General features: G+C 31.2%; 2 protein-coding genes across 3 annotated transcripts in view; both read left to right on the top strand.

The window, feature by feature from the left end:
* PolE2 (DNA polymerase epsilon subunit 2) overlaps nt 1-17,688 on the top strand; it is a 45,681-nt gene that overhangs the window by 3,961 nt on the left and 24,032 nt on the right. For both annotated transcript variants that reach the window (XM_072529744.1, XM_072529743.1), the window contains exon 5: nt 15,604-15,839. In XM_072529744.1, the coding sequence (XP_072385845.1) occupies nt 15,604-15,839 (236 nt within the window). The remainder of the gene's footprint in view (nt 1-15,603; nt 15,840-17,688) is intronic.
* On the top strand, nt 4,009-6,128 carry LOC140439676 (uncharacterized). Its single transcript, XM_072529745.1, has one exon. It carries the CDS (start codon nt 4,109-4,111, stop codon nt 4,991-4,993), a length of 885 nt encoding a protein of 294 aa, XP_072385846.1. The 5' UTR covers nt 4,009-4,108; the 3' UTR covers nt 4,994-6,128.

Here is a 17,688-nt window from a genome sequence, read left to right as displayed (position 1 = left end):
TCCTCCACCGAGAGCACTTTACGCTTTTTCGAAAACAAGTTGACTGTTAACACACTAAGACACAACTCAAACTGGAAATGAAAAGTCGTCAATAGATGACATCTGTGTGATAACAGTTAGGTACGCCGCCCTAACAATAAACGTGAGTCACTTAATTCTCTGATAAGAAAGAGTAGAATGGGTGGCCGCATTCCTTAAGCACAAAACAACCGCTGGACAATGACCTTGCCACTCGTGACTCAGGTAGTCTGAACTTTAAACACAATAACACATTTGTCATCAACTATTGAACGCTAAAAAGTTATCGCTATAAAGAGAGAACGATATCGGTATAGAGAAAGAATTAATACATTGTTCTTATGACGAACCAACCAACGTTTACTATTTTCATCGTTATAGAGGAATTATCGATATATAGGGAATCGTTATAGAGAGAGATATTGAACCATCGAAAAAACAAAGTGATTAAAGCATGCCTTGAAATATTCCTTCCTTCTTTTATGATGATTATTCACCCCCTTATGAAAAATACAAACTAAATATAAACATAACCTAAATAATAAAATTGTTTGGGTCCGTATTTTAGAAAATGATAAAAAATGTTGGGACACATCAACTTTTAAATTCCAATGTGTGCTTTTTCAATATAAATTTAAATGTACAGGGTGATTCATGCAATTCTGGCATAGTCCATCTTCTTTATTTTTTAATAGAACACCCTGTATATTTAAATAGCGATCTATGTTTTGAGGGTTAAAATGCTCAATTAATACAGGTTCGGACCACATTATTGTACCGTTTTTAAATAAAACGAGCGGTTATAATTTATCTAGATATATTTATTTATAAGTTTACATCATGATAATATCTTATCAACTAACTTAGCTAATATTGGAGCTACTTATACTAGTACACAAGTTATTGTGTACTAGAATATTCTGGTATAGTCCACCTCTATTCTTCTCGTCGAAAGCACATTGAAGACGGGCGCTATTGAAATGCCAACTCTTGAATATTCTAGATTTATCATTCTAAGAATTGTGACACGTACCACGCATTGGAGAAAGGCTATTTCGTTACAGTATATTGCAGAATCTCAGGCAAGATTTACTATTTTGGTATTTAAATTGAAGTGTGGTATTTTGAATCAATTTGTTAGTAATGGTTTTGTCGTTTTGATGGTTAAAGGACAATTTATTTTACACAAAATGTGTAATTTACACAAAAAGTACTCAAAATTGTCTCAGCTACATTTTTTATTTAAAATAATTTTTTCTATGATGCACACATTCTTGGTAAATCAATTTTTTCCGTTTTTTCCCTACGAAGGGAGGTGGTTTTTGGTGGAAACCGGGAAGTGGAAATAGTAAACTTTTTTGCATATGTTTTGGGTCCCAAAATTAACATTCTCAGAAAAATTCAGCTTGTTCGTATGATTTTTTGTGGTTCAGTGGGATTTTCCTCTCTGACGACTGGAGTATAAATTCATTTATTTATAACAAAACTAAAGCTTCTCTGGCATTTGTTAATGCGTTTTTTTAGATGGCTCTATTCGAGTTACGTCAGTTTAAAAAAAATAAAGAAAATTGCTTTATTGCAAGGCGAGAAAATACATTTTTTTACGTATACCGATTTGCAATTCAGTTTGCTTCAACCTAATTTTTTTGGTATTTTTATATATGTTATAAAATGTATATAAATTATAAATAATATATGTTATAAATATCTTGAATATATGAAAGTTTTTATCGAGAAAGAGCTCTGAAACAAAAACTTAATGGTTTAAATAATACCATCCTATTGTTTATAACTTCGTAGCAAATTCCGGTTAACTTTGACCGGTTGCTTAGGAACCACTGTTCATAATTCAACTTTTTTCTTTTATTAGATACGTCTTGCCGAGTCTTTTCCAACTCCGTTTCCTGAATTTAATTTAAGCTAGTAGTTATCGAGATATTCTATTTGTTTATAAGCCAAAATATTGTTTATAATTTTAAAATATTTTGAGACCGTCTAAATAATCCGATGAAAACATTGAATAAGAAAAGAAATTTCCTCCTCTTTTTTGTATTTATTGCTATTTTGCAGCAGCGGTAATAAATGAAAACATTTTTAACCAGCCGTATCTTATAGAAAATTTAATTGTCGCTATTTTATTTTATTACAACTTTGCTCCAAAATCAATCGTTTTAAAGTTATAAGCAAGGGAAGTAGAAAAAAAATCAATGGTTTTAGTAATTTTTAAAAAATTTGAAAGGCAAATCCTGAGGAGTACAATGGACAAACGTCGAGATTATCTTTCAGCACAAATACACCAATTAGTCAATATCTCTACAATACAAAATCGGATTCAAACCATCAGCAAAATATACATCCTTAGAACCATCTAAAGCTCAAACACCAAAGCAAAAGAGATTCTTAGGACACCATGCCACAGAGGACAGGTACTCGCCAGAACTAAAAAAAGTTCCATTCCTGCCATCTAAGCTTCTAAAGTTAGAGGCAACGAACTTCCTGATGAGTACTTTGACACTTTTGAAACAATATACCGCTTCAATAGCCTGCATAACCCAAACACGCTGAATCAAAGAGCTATTTCTAAGAACTTTTAATCTGTAACATGGTTAGGAATCATTCACTGAGCAATGTAATGTAGGTCAATCCACCTCCCCATCATTGGCTTCTATTAACACTCACACCACATCTGCACACAACGTCTACTCGTGTCACCTGACTTCCGTAAGAAAAAAGGGAGCAGCCATATCTTGAAGAAGCATAGAACTTATAACGAGGTTTTCGCAACTTGTTAGGTTGCGAACAAGGTCCTAAGTTTGATTTATGAAAATAAACTCACAAAAAAACCTTTTTGTTTTAATTGTTTTTTGAATTTTTTAGTATTTATTCAATAATAATAATAATTCTTAAGATTTGAAACTAGCATTGTCTTATGTAAAATTTAATTACAAAACTTTTATGTTCGATACAAAAATTATTATAAAACTAATAGTTCTTGATATATATGTGAAAATGGGGGGAAAATATCGAATTATAAAATTTTTTTTTCATATTTTGTTTAATAAAAAGTTAAGCCCACATTTTACAACTCACGCATAGTGAAATTATTATCTGTAGTGATATTTTGGAGCGATTTATGCAAAAAAAATGCGATTATGTGCTTCACACCCAACGACGCAACTTAAAACAGATACCGCCTGAATATTAAAGTAAGGTTTATTATTGTATCGCAAGTGTAACAAAAGTTGCCTACCTTCAAGTAGGTAGTGGCTACCGGACGGACGAATAATTTAACTAGATATGTACTAATTTTTTCACATGGTTTTAAACACAATCAATTTTATACAACAGAGATATTTTTAAATTCAGGAAGTGCAAATTCCACAGTGATTTGTATTTGAAATTATGCTTATAAAGTTTCTTTTAATTTGTTGTATCTTTCCTTCATTTCCTTTCTTGTTTAAAAATCGGTTCTTTTTAGAAATCAATTATGTTATTTAATTTTAAATATAAATTCAGTGCAAAGTACGAAAGGAAAATGGTCTTTCTGGTAATATCATTACAGTATTATATTTTTGATAAATAATATGTTAATAATAAATACGTTCTGTACTATTGATACTAGGATTTTAACAGAAATAAATTATAGTCCACTGACGAGTGTGTAGGGGTATAATCACATACTACACCACGGTGTATCCTGTGGTTTAATGTTGAGTGTAAGTAGTTTTACATATAGGAAAAGTCAAACAATAAAAGGTTGTATGCAATCTTCCCCTTGTTGCTATATTTTAAATATGTAAAAAATATATATACTCCCAATATTTATGATTTTTCTTCTATTTTAATTTAAAAAATTTGTTGTATGTACCAGTAGGTTTATTTCAGCTACGAGAAAGAGTATACATTTATTATAATACATATTGAGTTTCTTGCTTTTTATATTATTGTCGTGTGTACGGGTACGGGTTATTAGTCACATCCAACTTCTTGTCGTGATAGATAACCCTGACATCTGACATCCAAATTTCAGAAGGATAATAATAATAATATTTACCTAACAAGCAAAAGTTGTTATTGTTTGGATATTTTAATGATGGATAAAACAAAGATATCAAAATTATCCATAAAAAGTTTTATTAAAAAAGATTTTGTGAAAGATACATCGTCTCAACGTTTAACGTCTATCAAATTACCTCGCGATCTCAGTTTAGGCGGAACTAAACAGCATAAAAAACTTTATAAACCAAATTTAAATGTAATAAGAAATAAAGCAGTAACTGAGAATAAACCATCGAGTGTAGACAACGCAAGATTAAGGTCTCGAAGGAATAAAGAACCAATTAAACAAAGATATGTACAATCATCGGGTGTATTTTCAGAAGGTATAATTTCAGATATTGTTCCTGTTGTCAGAGTCAGACAAGATGCTGTAACAAAAACTCCGCCAACAATTGTAAATACACGAAAATTAACAGAAGCTTTTAAAAAACATGAAGACAAGATTATTAATGATATTAAAGAATGTACTGAGGATAGTGACAGTGACTCTGAAAATATATCTTCATTCAAATATATTCAGTGGAATGAACCTTCATTTAAAACTGTCAAATCTGAAGTTATGCCCGATGTTACTTTACTGAAACATAATTTCCTTAATTTTGATGATCAAAAGCCTACACTAGATCTCTGGCAATTGCCAGATTCATTTAGTTTTAAAAAAGATGACCAACAAAGTGACTTTAATCTTGGTGATGCCCCGGAAGGAATTATTGGAAAGATTCTTGTTAGAAAATCGGGAAAAATTGATGCAGTGATTGGAAATTTAAACTATGAATTGGAGGCAGTAAAGTGGGAATCATTTAATGAACATTTAATGTCAGTTTCTATTGGGAAATTTTCACATGCTGTAAATTTAGGTAGTTTGCAGAATAGATTCATACTTAGCCCAGATTGGGGCCAGTTATTAAAAGATTAGTTTTGTTTGTTTATTGATATATTTATAAAAAAAATGTACAGTATTATGAATAATAGCAATAGCCATTTATAAACCTATATTTTATAAGTACAATGAAAATAATAAAGTTAATAGTAATTTCTGAAAACTGCAATAATGTCTTGCTAATACTTTAATTAGCTGCTGATATACAGAATATATTTAAGTTTAAAGAATAAGACATAATTTCAGGAAATTATGTTTAATTTTAGTTGACAAAAGAAAAAGTCTTTAAAGTTATTTCACATATTAGGCATCTTATAGTATACTCTGTTCACTGATTCCAGTCCCAACTATCTAGTAAATTTAGTAATATTTTTTTTACTGTGTTGGTTAAGCTCATAGCTAATATTAATTGTAATTTAAAATCAAAAATTATTCACCTGCAGTTTATTAATAAGCAGTTTATTAATAAAATGAAAGAAGTCTGCAAAATTAAGTTTATTTGAGTTATTAATAGTGAGATAAGAATTTTTGTTGTATTTTTACAACAATGAATCCTGTTAAAATATTCCTAAGCCTTAGCAAACATACTTTACCATCATTTTCTTGGGTAAAAACAAAGGAATAAAAAGTATTCGTCATAATTAAAATAGGTTAAAATAAATGTATACAGATGAAATTTAAAAATCGAAATGTAAGTAAATAGCTTTTCAACAACATTTATATTGTCTAATTGTTAATGTAATCAATGTTTTTACAAAATATTTATTTGTACATTTACCTCGTCAGGAAAATAACAACATTAAATAAGAATAACACAAATTATTCAATAGACTTCAAATATGTTAGCAATTGATGTCAACTATGAGAATTAGCTAATCTAGATTTCAGTATTAACGAAGTAATAACTTATAAGTCTTTGTTCATTTTCTAAATATAAACTAGATAGCTTTACTAAATTACCTCATTGTGTTTTTTGGACTTTTATGACCAAAACTAGACTCTTGGACAAAATTGACAAAATACTTGATTTAACTTATTACAATACCTAACAGTAATCTTTTTCTTAATGAGTGATCTCATTTCTATTACTGAAATTGTAATGGATGATTTAAAATTATCAATAATATTTAATGTAGTAATTTTAATAAAAATGTGTGTCCTAAAATAAAAATATTTTGAATCTAGTTTTCTTTAATACAAATTATTCCAAAACACATTAATATTTAGTGCAAATGTTGTTTTACAACAACTCGAATACCTCTCCAATATGTGGAAACTTCTTGATTTATTCTAAAGTATCTATCTGAAATTTGTGGTTTTAAATTTCTAATAGTCTAAGATCCCACTGCAGGATCATTACGTTCATAACGTAGTTAATCAAACTCACATTTTTACACATATTTAAAATAAGGAAAATACATTGGTAATAATATAAATATGTGGAAAATACATTGATAATAATAGTACCTAATCATTTTTTTGAACAAAAATTTTATTTCATTAATTTATTTTTTATATCAATTACACTGCTCATGATGTATATGCATGTTTTTTATATCAAATCAAAGCTCATTTTTTTCTTAATATAATGATATAAGGTTGCCTGAGAAAAAATGGTCGAAGATTAGGGTTGCCAGCTGTTAAGGCGCGAGGTATCAAAGATAAAGTAAAAGACAGCTAGGGCGCAACGTTACTGGTTTGAAGTGTCAGTAATGTGAGTTTTTAAAGCATGCATTTATAGATATATAATAATATCCATATTATCACTTGTCAAACCATTGTTGTTGCGTGCTAACTTTATTTTACTTTATCTTTGATACCTCGCATTTTTAACAGCTGGCAACCCTAATTTGCGGCCATTTTTTCACAGGCAACCTTACATATCATCATATTAAGAATAAAATTTTTGTTCAAAAATTAATTACTATTAATTGAATTAAAAATGTTGCGGCCACTTTTTGACTGGCAACCTATTATCAATGTATTCTTCTAATTTTAAATGTATGTAAAAATGTGAGTTTGATTAACTACGTTATGAACGTAGTGATCCCGCAGTGGGATCTTGTACTACAAGTACTGTTTAGATAAGAATGAGTGTAAGAGTACCCCCGTTAAAATAGGCAAAATGCACTCACTTTTAGAATTCAATTTTTTATATTTTTTGCGCGATTAAAAGATAAGACGCAGCGCCATTTTAACCCACCCCTCCCTTTCATCTATCCCCCAAACGTCATTTTTTCGTTTTTTTTTTCATCAAAAAATTCACATAGTTGCATAGTTTAAAATGTGTATATTTTTATAGACCCATAGGTTGAGTGTAGGTACATATCCTAAAAATCCATTTTTTTTTTTCAAAAAAAGCGTATATAATATTTTCCACCTAAGAAGACCGCTTTGCAATTAAATGCTGGTAACTTTATTACTAGCGGACCAGATAAGCGGCGATATATTTTACACTACCTTTATGAATAACATTTTACTGCTCTGTTGTTTCAATCAGCACTGCTCAACAAGTTATCGTTTATTGGTTTTATTGCAATGTTGCAAGTTAACATTTTATTGCAATAGTACGAGTACGGAATGCATAAAAGCATAAAAGAAAGCACACAGTCATTTAGACCAAAACTAACGATATGCAAAGACAAGGACGGAGAACTACTAACAGAGAAGCAAAAAATTATAATGAGATGGAAACAATATTTCGAAGAAAATCTAAATGCAGACAACGAAAATGATCAAAACGAGACAATATATTATACGGCGGAGCTGCACATCGAAAATCCGAGTTATGAAGAAGTAGTTCAGATAATAAATAAACTAAAAAACAATAAAGCACCAGGAACGGACGGAATTTCGGCAGAATTATTAAAGCATGGAGGATCCGAACTCTGGGAAAGAATCCATTACCTAATAACATTAATATGGACGAAGGAGCAAATGCCAGAGGAATGGACAGTTGGCCTCATACAGCCAATATATAAAAAAGGAGATAAGAGGGAATGCCAGAATTATAGGCCAATTACATTGCTAAATGTAATATACAAAATTCTTTCTGGTATAATCTACAATAGATTATTAGAATACTCCGAAAATATAATTGGTGATTATCAAAATGGATTCAGACCAAATAGAGCCACTATAGATAAGATATTCATACTAAGAACGATACAAGAAAAAGCTTATGAATACGACATAGACCTATATAATATGTATATAGACTTTAAACAAGCTTTTGATAGTGTGAATAGAGATAGAATGCTGGAAGACCTTTGTAATCTAGGTATACCTAAGAAATACATTAGCCTCATAAAAATGACGTTGCAGGGTTCAAAAGCCGCAGTCAGAGTAGATGGAGAACTGACTCCCCTATTTAACATCAACATGGGAGTAAGACAGGGAGATGCCCTATCAACCATGCTATTCAACCTAGTTCTTGAGGCAGTCATCAGAAAAACCAATATAACCGGCCATATAAACACCAAATCAGTACAAATTACTGCATATGCAGAGGATGTAGCCATCATTAGTAGGAATAAGCCACGACTAATGGAAGTGTTCAAACAAATTGATCCTGAAGCAAGAAAAAGAGGTCTCAAAATAAACGAAGCAAAAACGAAGTATATGACAGTCAAAAGAATAACTGACAATGAAAATAATATCACAATAGACAACTATACTATCGAACGAGTGGATGTCTTTACATATCTCGGCACAGAAATCAATCAGAAGAACTCCGTAAGTAGCGAAATTAATGCACGTATTTCCAGCGGGAATCGTACATACTATGCTAATAAAAGATTGATGACATCGAAATTATTAGACAAAAGAACCAAAATGACTATCTACAGAACACTGATTAGACCCGTAGTAACCTATGGATGTGAAACTTGGGTAATGACGAAAAAAGATGAAGCCCAACTCAGGACATTCGAGAGAAAAATACTGAGGAAAGTATATGGCCCGGTACAAGAGGAAGATGGCACATGGAGAATCAGGAGAAACGACGAGGTTAATGAGTTAAATGAAGGTTATGACATTGTAAGATTTGTGAAAAGTCAAAGACTGTCATGGCTGGGACATGTGCAGAGACAAAACGATGCAAAAACAACAAAGAAAATGTTACAATGGAAGCCCATAGGAAGGCGAAAAAAAGGAAGGCCCAGAACGAGATGGTTGGATGACGTGGAAGACGACCTGAAAACAATGAACATAAGACAATGGAGAAGAAGGGCACAAGAGAGATCTGAATGGAAGGACATAGCCAGACAGGCAAAGACCCATCCAGGGTTATGATGCCAAAAGAAGAAGAAGACGAGTACGGAATATTTATTTAAATAGTGAATTTATTACATGTTATTTTTTTTTTATTTCGTCTGACGTCTCGTATAATATAGGTCTACCCAATATAATCAAAGTTATGCCTTTACAAGAACATATTATTTGAAAAATAAGGAGTAAATACCATGTGTCATAATAATTGTAATCTCCTTTATACACACTTTAAAAATTTGTCTAGTAATGTATTTCTTAAATCTACACAATCATTGAAAAATGATGCATGCTGTTTAAAAATATCTTTCTGTTAACGACACTCATCGACAAAGTAGATCAAATTCAAACGTCATCATATTTCTCTTCTGTTTATCGTTAAAAATTAATTGATGGTCGTGGGTTGTATTGGTGTTATTTAATAATTTAACAAAATACATAATCAGCAAAAATCTTATTTAAAACATGCGAACGGTTTTTGTAATCACAATCAATGCAGTGTTTATGCTCTGAGAGAACAGTTCATTCTACAAAAAATTGTAAATAAACATTGTTTAAAATTGTCTCAGCTACATTTTTTATTTGAAACATTTTTTTCTACGGCGTACAGATCTTTGACAAATCGATTTTTTTGCGTTTTTACCCCCCCTACTAAGAGGGTTTTAGGGGAAATCCGGGGGGTACAAGTGGTAAATTTCTTTGCATCTTTTTTGGTGTCCTAAAATTAACATCCTCTGCAAAATTTGCTTGTTCGAATGATTTTTAGAGGTTCAGTGGCAGTTTCGTCTCTGACGAGTGGAGTATTTGGCCTTTGTACCCCCAGACTTTTATATCGAGGTGCATCAACCTCCTCACACCAACAGTAAATTCTGTCTAAGTTGCCTAACTGTTTTGAATGTTTGCCTATGGGACCCAGGTTAGGGTCATTCAAATCTATTTGGGACAGAGACAAAGTCCCTCACAAAGGTCGCTTTTTTGCTCGTTCCTTTATATTTTCATTTGTAGGCTCAGAAGAGTCAATCATTTCCGAGTCCTCTTTTGACTCATCTCTTATTTATTTTGTCTTTTTTTCATTTTAATACGAGTTGGAATGAACTGTTTTCCAGCTGTCAGTTCGTCCCTAGAAAGGCAGTGCGTAGTATTAAGGTTATAATCACCCAAAGTTAATCTCTGGAGCATGGGTTAGGCAACATTTTCCCCCTACATCAAGCATTTTTTTTTATTATTTTAGCCTTGGTTTAGAACCTTTGTGATGAGCCAGTTATGATGCGGTTGTTTGGTTAAGCTAGGATGTAGGTGTGTATGTTTATTTTGTATTTGGGCGAGCGTGTCTGAATATGTATAAGTGTCTGTTCTATTTAATCAATAATCTATATATATATATATATATATATATATATATATATATATATATATATATATATATATATATATATATATAAGGTCTTGCAGATAAACAGGCAATTAGAAATATCTCGAGAACTAAGGGTAACTGAATCATGAAAATTGGAATGAAGAGGTTTTTGAAAAGTGACCTATTTAATGAAAATATTTTCATATGTTTGTTACTTCCGGTTATATCGGAAGTTACTTATAACTTCGTTTTTTTCTTGGGACACCCTGTATATTTTTTTTAAATTTAGAAATATTCACGTTATTCTGAAACCGTGAACCGTTTTTGAGTTATAATGGTTTTTATATGAAAATTACACTTTTGTACCATGTTCAATATCCTCTAATATAATTTGAATAAAAGTTTTAAAATTCCTTAGTAACTTATTAACCAGATACAGCATTATCGTTTACAGTTTAAAGTTGCCTTTTTTATTATACAGGGTGCTGTTAAAATTGGCATAAAACCGGCATCCTAAATTTTCGCCTAATTCCTTTTTTCTAATGGGACACCCTATATGTGATTTATTATTTTAGAAAAATATGCTTTTCACTATCGATCTGTATTAGTATTTCCTATACCTATCTCTTGCAGTTTTCAAATAAATTAACTTTTACATTTTAAAATTAACTTTAACATACATTTTTGTCACAAAAAATTTATTTGTCAAGTAGCCTATGGAATATTCTGACAAAATATCAGTTATTGTTAATGTTTAATAGTAGTATGCAATTGGACGACAGTTATAATAATAATTTGCCTAATTTTCTTGACAAAATAATAATGGCTCATTTGGTAAAAACATTTGTTGAACAACTGCTTCCAGTTTGGTCAGTTTATAAGTAAAAGGACCCACGTAGATAATAAAGACTTACAAATAGATATCCTGGGATATTTTGCAGCTAATCCCAAATTCATCCTTACGGTAATGTGAGTAATTGGTACAGGTATCGACTCGAACAATTCACAGAATTTTAAAAAACATCATTGGCCCTTTATTCGTATACACTAGCTCAACATTTACATCCTGGAGATTATGTAAGACATGTAGAATTTTGTGAATGCGTTTTAATGAAATACAAAGATCAAGATTTTACAAAAAAAATTATTTGGTGTGATGAATCGAAGTTTACAAAAAATGGTATGTTTAACCGCCATAACAGCACTTCTGGAGTGACGAAAATCCCCAGCTCACGTGGTATAGTAAATTTCAAGCATTCTTTTCGTTCAATGTTTTTTGTGTTGTGAAAAATAATAAGATAGTCGCTCTCATGATTTATGACGAAAATTTAAACGGAGAGCATTACTGCAACATTTTACGGCAAGTAATTCTACCAGCACTAATTACCGCTTTACATAATAATAAGGCTAAGCTTGGTTTCAATAAGATGGAGCACCGGCTCACAATATTCGAGGAGTCTACGAAAAAAAATTTTTTTGTGACAAAAATGTATAAAGGGAAGCAATGAATGATCTCGGAATCCGACAAACACCAATAAAAGCAGTTAAAGCACTATACAAAGAAAACAAAGTAGCTATTAAATGTGGAAATAAAGCCTACAATCCATTTAAGACGACAAAAGGACTTCTACAAGGCTGTGCTACGTCTCCTACTCTGTTTAAAATATTCTTGGAAAAGACACTCAAACCATGGAGGAGAAAGTGCGAAGGAATGGGCATACCAGTAAGAGACGAATACCTATATACCTTAAGTTTTGCCGACGATCAAGTAGTCATCGCACAAGATGAAGAAGATCTCAGCTTTATGCTCAGAAAACTAGAAGAAGAATATAAAAACAACGGAATGGAAATAAACTTAGAGAAAACCGAATACCTAACAACAGAAAACAAGAATATAAGAAACCTAGAGATAGACGAGGGAAGACAAATAAATGGAACAGATAAATTCAAGTATTTAGGAACCATAATATCGAACCAGGGAACAACAGAAGAAGATATAAACAACAGACTGAGACAAACAAGAAACTGTATAAGACAACTAAACTCAGTGTTGTGGGATAAGAACATTACGATAAAGACAAAAAAGAGAATATATAATACCCTGACAAGAAGTATCCTGACATATGGGTCCGAAAACTGGACAATAAACAAGAGAAATAGAGGTAGAATAAGAGCAGTAGAAATGGAGTTCCTGAGGAGAAGCTGTAGACTTACAAAAAGAGACAGAATTGAAAACGCAGAGATTAAGCGGAGAATGGGAGTGCAATCAGACATAATCGACTATATAGAGGAGAAGAGACTATCCTGGTACGGCCACGTCAGAAGAGCGGACAGAGGACGCTGGATAAACAAAATCACAGAATGGAGCCCGATTGGAAGAAGAAAGAGAGGAAGACCCCGAAGGTCATTCAGAGATGAAATCGACGAGGCTATGGAGAAAAGAACCCTGCGAGATGGAGACTGGAATGACAGGGAAAATTTGAGAAAACGGTTGAGTGAAGGAAGACAGTGAAAACTGTGGAAATCCTTAGTAGTAGTAGAAATGTATAAAGATATTTTATTTGAAAACTGCAAGAGATAGGTATAAGCAATACTAATACAGATCGATACTGAAAAACATATTTGTCTAAAATGATAAATCACATACAGGGTGTCCCATTTGAAAAAAAGGAATTGGGGAAAATGTATGATGCCAGTTTTATGTCAATTTTGACAGCACCGTGTATGATGAAAAAGGCAACTTTATACTGTCAAAGATAATGCTGTATCTGGTTCATAAGGAATTTAAACTTTTATTCAAATTACATTAGCATTAGAAGATATTGAACCTTATATACATGGTAGAAAAGTGTAATTTTCATATAAAAACCATTATAACTCAAAAATGGTTCACAATAGGTATAGGAAAATATTAACAAAAAATGTGAAGTCTACATATATACAAGTCCTGTAGACCCTGATTTTCGATTATTATCAGACCAATAGTATGTTATGGATGCTAGATATGGGTGACGACAGAAGACACAAAACGAAAGCTGGAAGTCTTCAAACTAAAAGTCCTAAGGAGTTGCCAACCCGGTCTTGGAACGCTACGGTATTGGTATACGGAACACTCTGATGGATGTTGTCTGATACATCTTAAATGCAAAAAATATTTTTTACACGTGTCGATACGATTACCGTCAGGGTATGATACAATGTAGTGGGCAGAGACCTTTAGGGCGGCCAGGCCGGACTTAAGCTCCTTCACCAACTTCAAGGTCTCACTGCACCTTGGAGGGAGTGCACACACAACATTAAGGAAAACCAACAAGTAGTTTGTCTCAAAATATATCGTTTTGACTTTCCCGTCGTTAAAGGATTAGTGGTATTATCGCCATAGACAAATGCGTTTTAAATTTCTACCTGACCGCTCAGGGTTGAATCAGGTACGGCTAATGTAATCAGTCATTAAAAATCTCTACTTGCTACTGTGTGTATAGTATACTAGTGAAGATTGTTTGTAACAAATATGTTTCGTCCACGGAAAAATAATCGCTCGAGATCTACTAAACATAATCAAAAGCATTTGTCATTTGACGCAAAAAAATAGTTAAAAATGTGTGTCATACTTTAATAGATAGGGGCCTAATCAAACAGAATGTTGTGAAAAGAACATATTTACTTACAAAAACGTCGATATCGTCGACAAAGGCTATTGTAAGCGAAGAACCATTGACAAGACGAAAAAAAGTAGTAATTTTTAGTATATATATATATATATATATATATATATATATATATATATATATATATATATATATATATATGGCTTTAAAATAATTAACATTTTTTAATAAAGACTCATAAATTTCAGTTTTAGTACTTGTTTGGCGCTATTTGTAGCTGTAGACTGTAGTAGCTTGCGTTATCCATGACGATTACACTACTTTCAGGAATATTTTTCAAAAGAGAATTTTGAAACCAATTTTCAAAAAGTTCTGCACTGGTATCTTCATGATAGTCTAAGCTGAAGTCTTTGATATTCTTTGCAGATAAGAACAAACAGTTTCGAACCCACATATCTTTCGAACTGGCGTGAATTATTGTTATGCGTTTTCCTTTATTTAAAGATGCTTTCGTATGACATTTTTTACTAAAATCGACCTTCTTTTACATACTATATCATGAGTATCAAACCATGTTTTATCCAGATATATGATAGATTTGTTTTCTAACCTATAATTTCAGAGAGATACTCAGTTCTTCAAGTGTTTAAAACTTATTTTAGAAAGGACTGTATGGAGAGTGGTATCTATATTTGTTTCTTCTTCCTATAACTTCAATTTAATTTATCTAACGTAGGAACTATCTGATTTTCGTAAAGAACAACTTATTGTTCTTCTTATAATATCTTATTGAGTACTGTCCAAATAATGAGACTAAAAATTACTACTTTTTTTCGTCCTGTTAATGGTTCTTCGCTTACAATTGTCGACGATATCGACGTTTTTGTAAGTAAATATGTTCTTTTCACAACATTCTGTTTGATTAGGCCCCTATCTATTAAAGTATGACACACATTTTTAATTATTTTTTTGCGTCCAATGACAAATGCTTTTGATTATGTTAAGTAGATCTCGAGCGATTATTTTTCCGTGGACGAAACATATTTGTTACGAACAATCTTCACTAATATACTATACACACAGTAGCAAGTAGAGATTTTTAATGACTGATTACATTAGCCGTACCTGATTCAACCCTGAGCGGTCAGGTAGAAATTTAAAACGTATTTGTGTATTAATAATGGCGATAATACCACTAATCCTTTAAGGACGGGAAAGTCAAAACGATATATTTTGAGACAAATTATATTGTTATTAAAGACTGTTATTGTAAGAAAAATAAAAAGTTTAATTGGTATAAGCAAGACACACATTGATTGACCAAAAAACATTTGGTATATAATGAATAAACTCATTGTTTATAAACAATTGATACAGTTTCGGATCAGAAAATTACCTATTAATCTATTTTGCAGGTTTTTGAAAAACTCGAACAACTATTTAATGGATTTGAAGAATACCCTCCATTAGCTTTTATTTTTATGGGAAATTTTATGTCGAATTCTCATGGTAGTGAAAACATGGACGTATTGAAGAAACTTTTTAAGAGATTAGGAGAGCTTATTTTTAAGTTTCCCAACGTGTCGCAGGAAAGCCAATTCATATTTGTGCCCGGTTTGACAGATCCGTGTTTGACGCATATTGCTCCAAGGTAAATATGATTTCAAATAAATACAATCAAATATAAGAAGTTTGATGAGTACTCCGTTTTTCTTTCTGATTCTCTTTTATGTAATCAGTGATAAGGCTTATCTTTTCTTGGCACTTCAAGAATTATATTTTGCTTAACTAAACTAATTCACTTCGAAAAAGATTTACAAATAGTTTATATTTTACAAAAAAAAGATACTTTTTCTGTTTCAAAACAAACCTGGAGCGCAACATATTGCTAAGGCATTATAGTGTGCCTGGGCTAAGTAATCTTTTTAATAATCTCATATTAATGGTAGTTATATTTTGAAAACAAATAAATAACGATTTTTAAAATTGTATAATTATATCAAATAAACTAAACAGCCAGAACAAAACAATGTTTGTGCCGCATAAATTTTAACGTTTTAGTATTTAGTATATACTCCCACTATACATGGTTATGTTGTATGTTTCCGACTGTGGTTCTGTACCTAGATTTTTTCAAGCTCAGTAACTCTACTATAGTGCCATATATTCACCATAAATCACTCATTGATTTACCACGTACATGATTATTAAGGAAGACTATTTCGCTAATTAATCAAAAGTATTTGGTGAAAGCTGCCTCGTCAGTAAAGAGAATTTTATTCAGAAATATTCAATCATGCATCAACTCAAATATGAAGTAAATATTGCAAAAATATAGCATATGTTAAATGGTGCGGTCAAAAGTTGTTCGTGTACAAAATTCTAATAACCGATAATTGGCTAATTCCAGTACTGGCAGGTACCTAATCTATAATTGCTTAGTTACTTAAATATTTTCCGCAACTCATCTCAAAATTCCATCTTTCTGTTCTGTGAGTTTATTATTTTGTGAGTCGTTGCATATTGTTATGGGCCAAAATTAACCTGCTTCTCCCACTCAGTTATAAATATTTTGAAATATATTACAGTTTTGAAGCTATTTTCTTGTGACATCTTAAGGTAATTACTATTTTAATGGGAATAAGCCACAACTGAAGTTTAAAATAAGTTTATTGACGTTTCAATTTAAAAATTAAATATTAGAGAAAATGGACATAAGATTCAATAGAACGATTCAAGTTAAGTCCTAAAAGAAACAGATGGTAAAAAGAGAAAAATCAAAGAAGCTGCTCTAATTATGCTAAATGAGACCAACGGTGTCGCAAATTCCTCTGCAGAATGCAGTAGTATATTAAAAGAGGAAGTTAATAGAAGGAAAATACCACTATTAGTAAATCAGCATATCGAGGATACATCATTTATGTTTTTTTTTAAATAAAATACATATACTCGTAAAATCAGAATTTGATGTTTATTAAGAGTAAACTATATGTAAGACCAAATACTTAAAATGTCGGGATAGTATTATGAGGTTTTTTCCTCATGATTTGCTATGGAATCACTAACAGGGAAATTTTACTGTCATCATCCCATTTGGTTTTCTTTTTGAAGACGAATCACATGCTATGATTTTTTCTGACGGATATTATTAAGTTTAAGTTGATTTCATGTAATCGAATGAACTATATGTTACAATACTGAATGTTACAATAAAGTCATCCCAGGAACGCAACTCAATAATATTAGCAATGTCATTTTAAAGTCTTCTATTTTAAAATGTATAATATATGTCTTAATTGTCAATATAAATGAGTCGGATAAAATTAAATTATTAGAAGAATTTTTCACTAAGTAATAAAAAAAAAAATTTGTTTAATTTATTAATGTTTGTATTTTGAGAACTATTTCCGAAGTGGAAATTAAAAAGCCAATAAACTTATTTTAAACTTCTATTTGGCTTATTCCCATTAAAATAGTAATTATATTACAGTTTTGATGCC

The sequence above is a fragment of the Diabrotica undecimpunctata genome, chromosome 4, assembly GCF_040954645.1.
Source record: "Diabrotica undecimpunctata isolate CICGRU chromosome 4, icDiaUnde3, whole genome shotgun sequence".
Lineage (NCBI taxonomy): Eukaryota > Metazoa > Arthropoda > Insecta > Coleoptera > Chrysomelidae > Diabrotica > Diabrotica undecimpunctata.
Note: the sequence above shows the minus strand (reverse complement) of the source record. Positions and strands in the feature narration are given on the sequence as shown.

What these genes read in the sequence shown, in the direction of transcription:
- LOC140439676 (XM_072529745.1), top strand. Translation starts at nt 4,109, where the DNA reads ATGATGGATAAAACAAAGATATCAAAATTATCCATAAAAAGTTTTATT.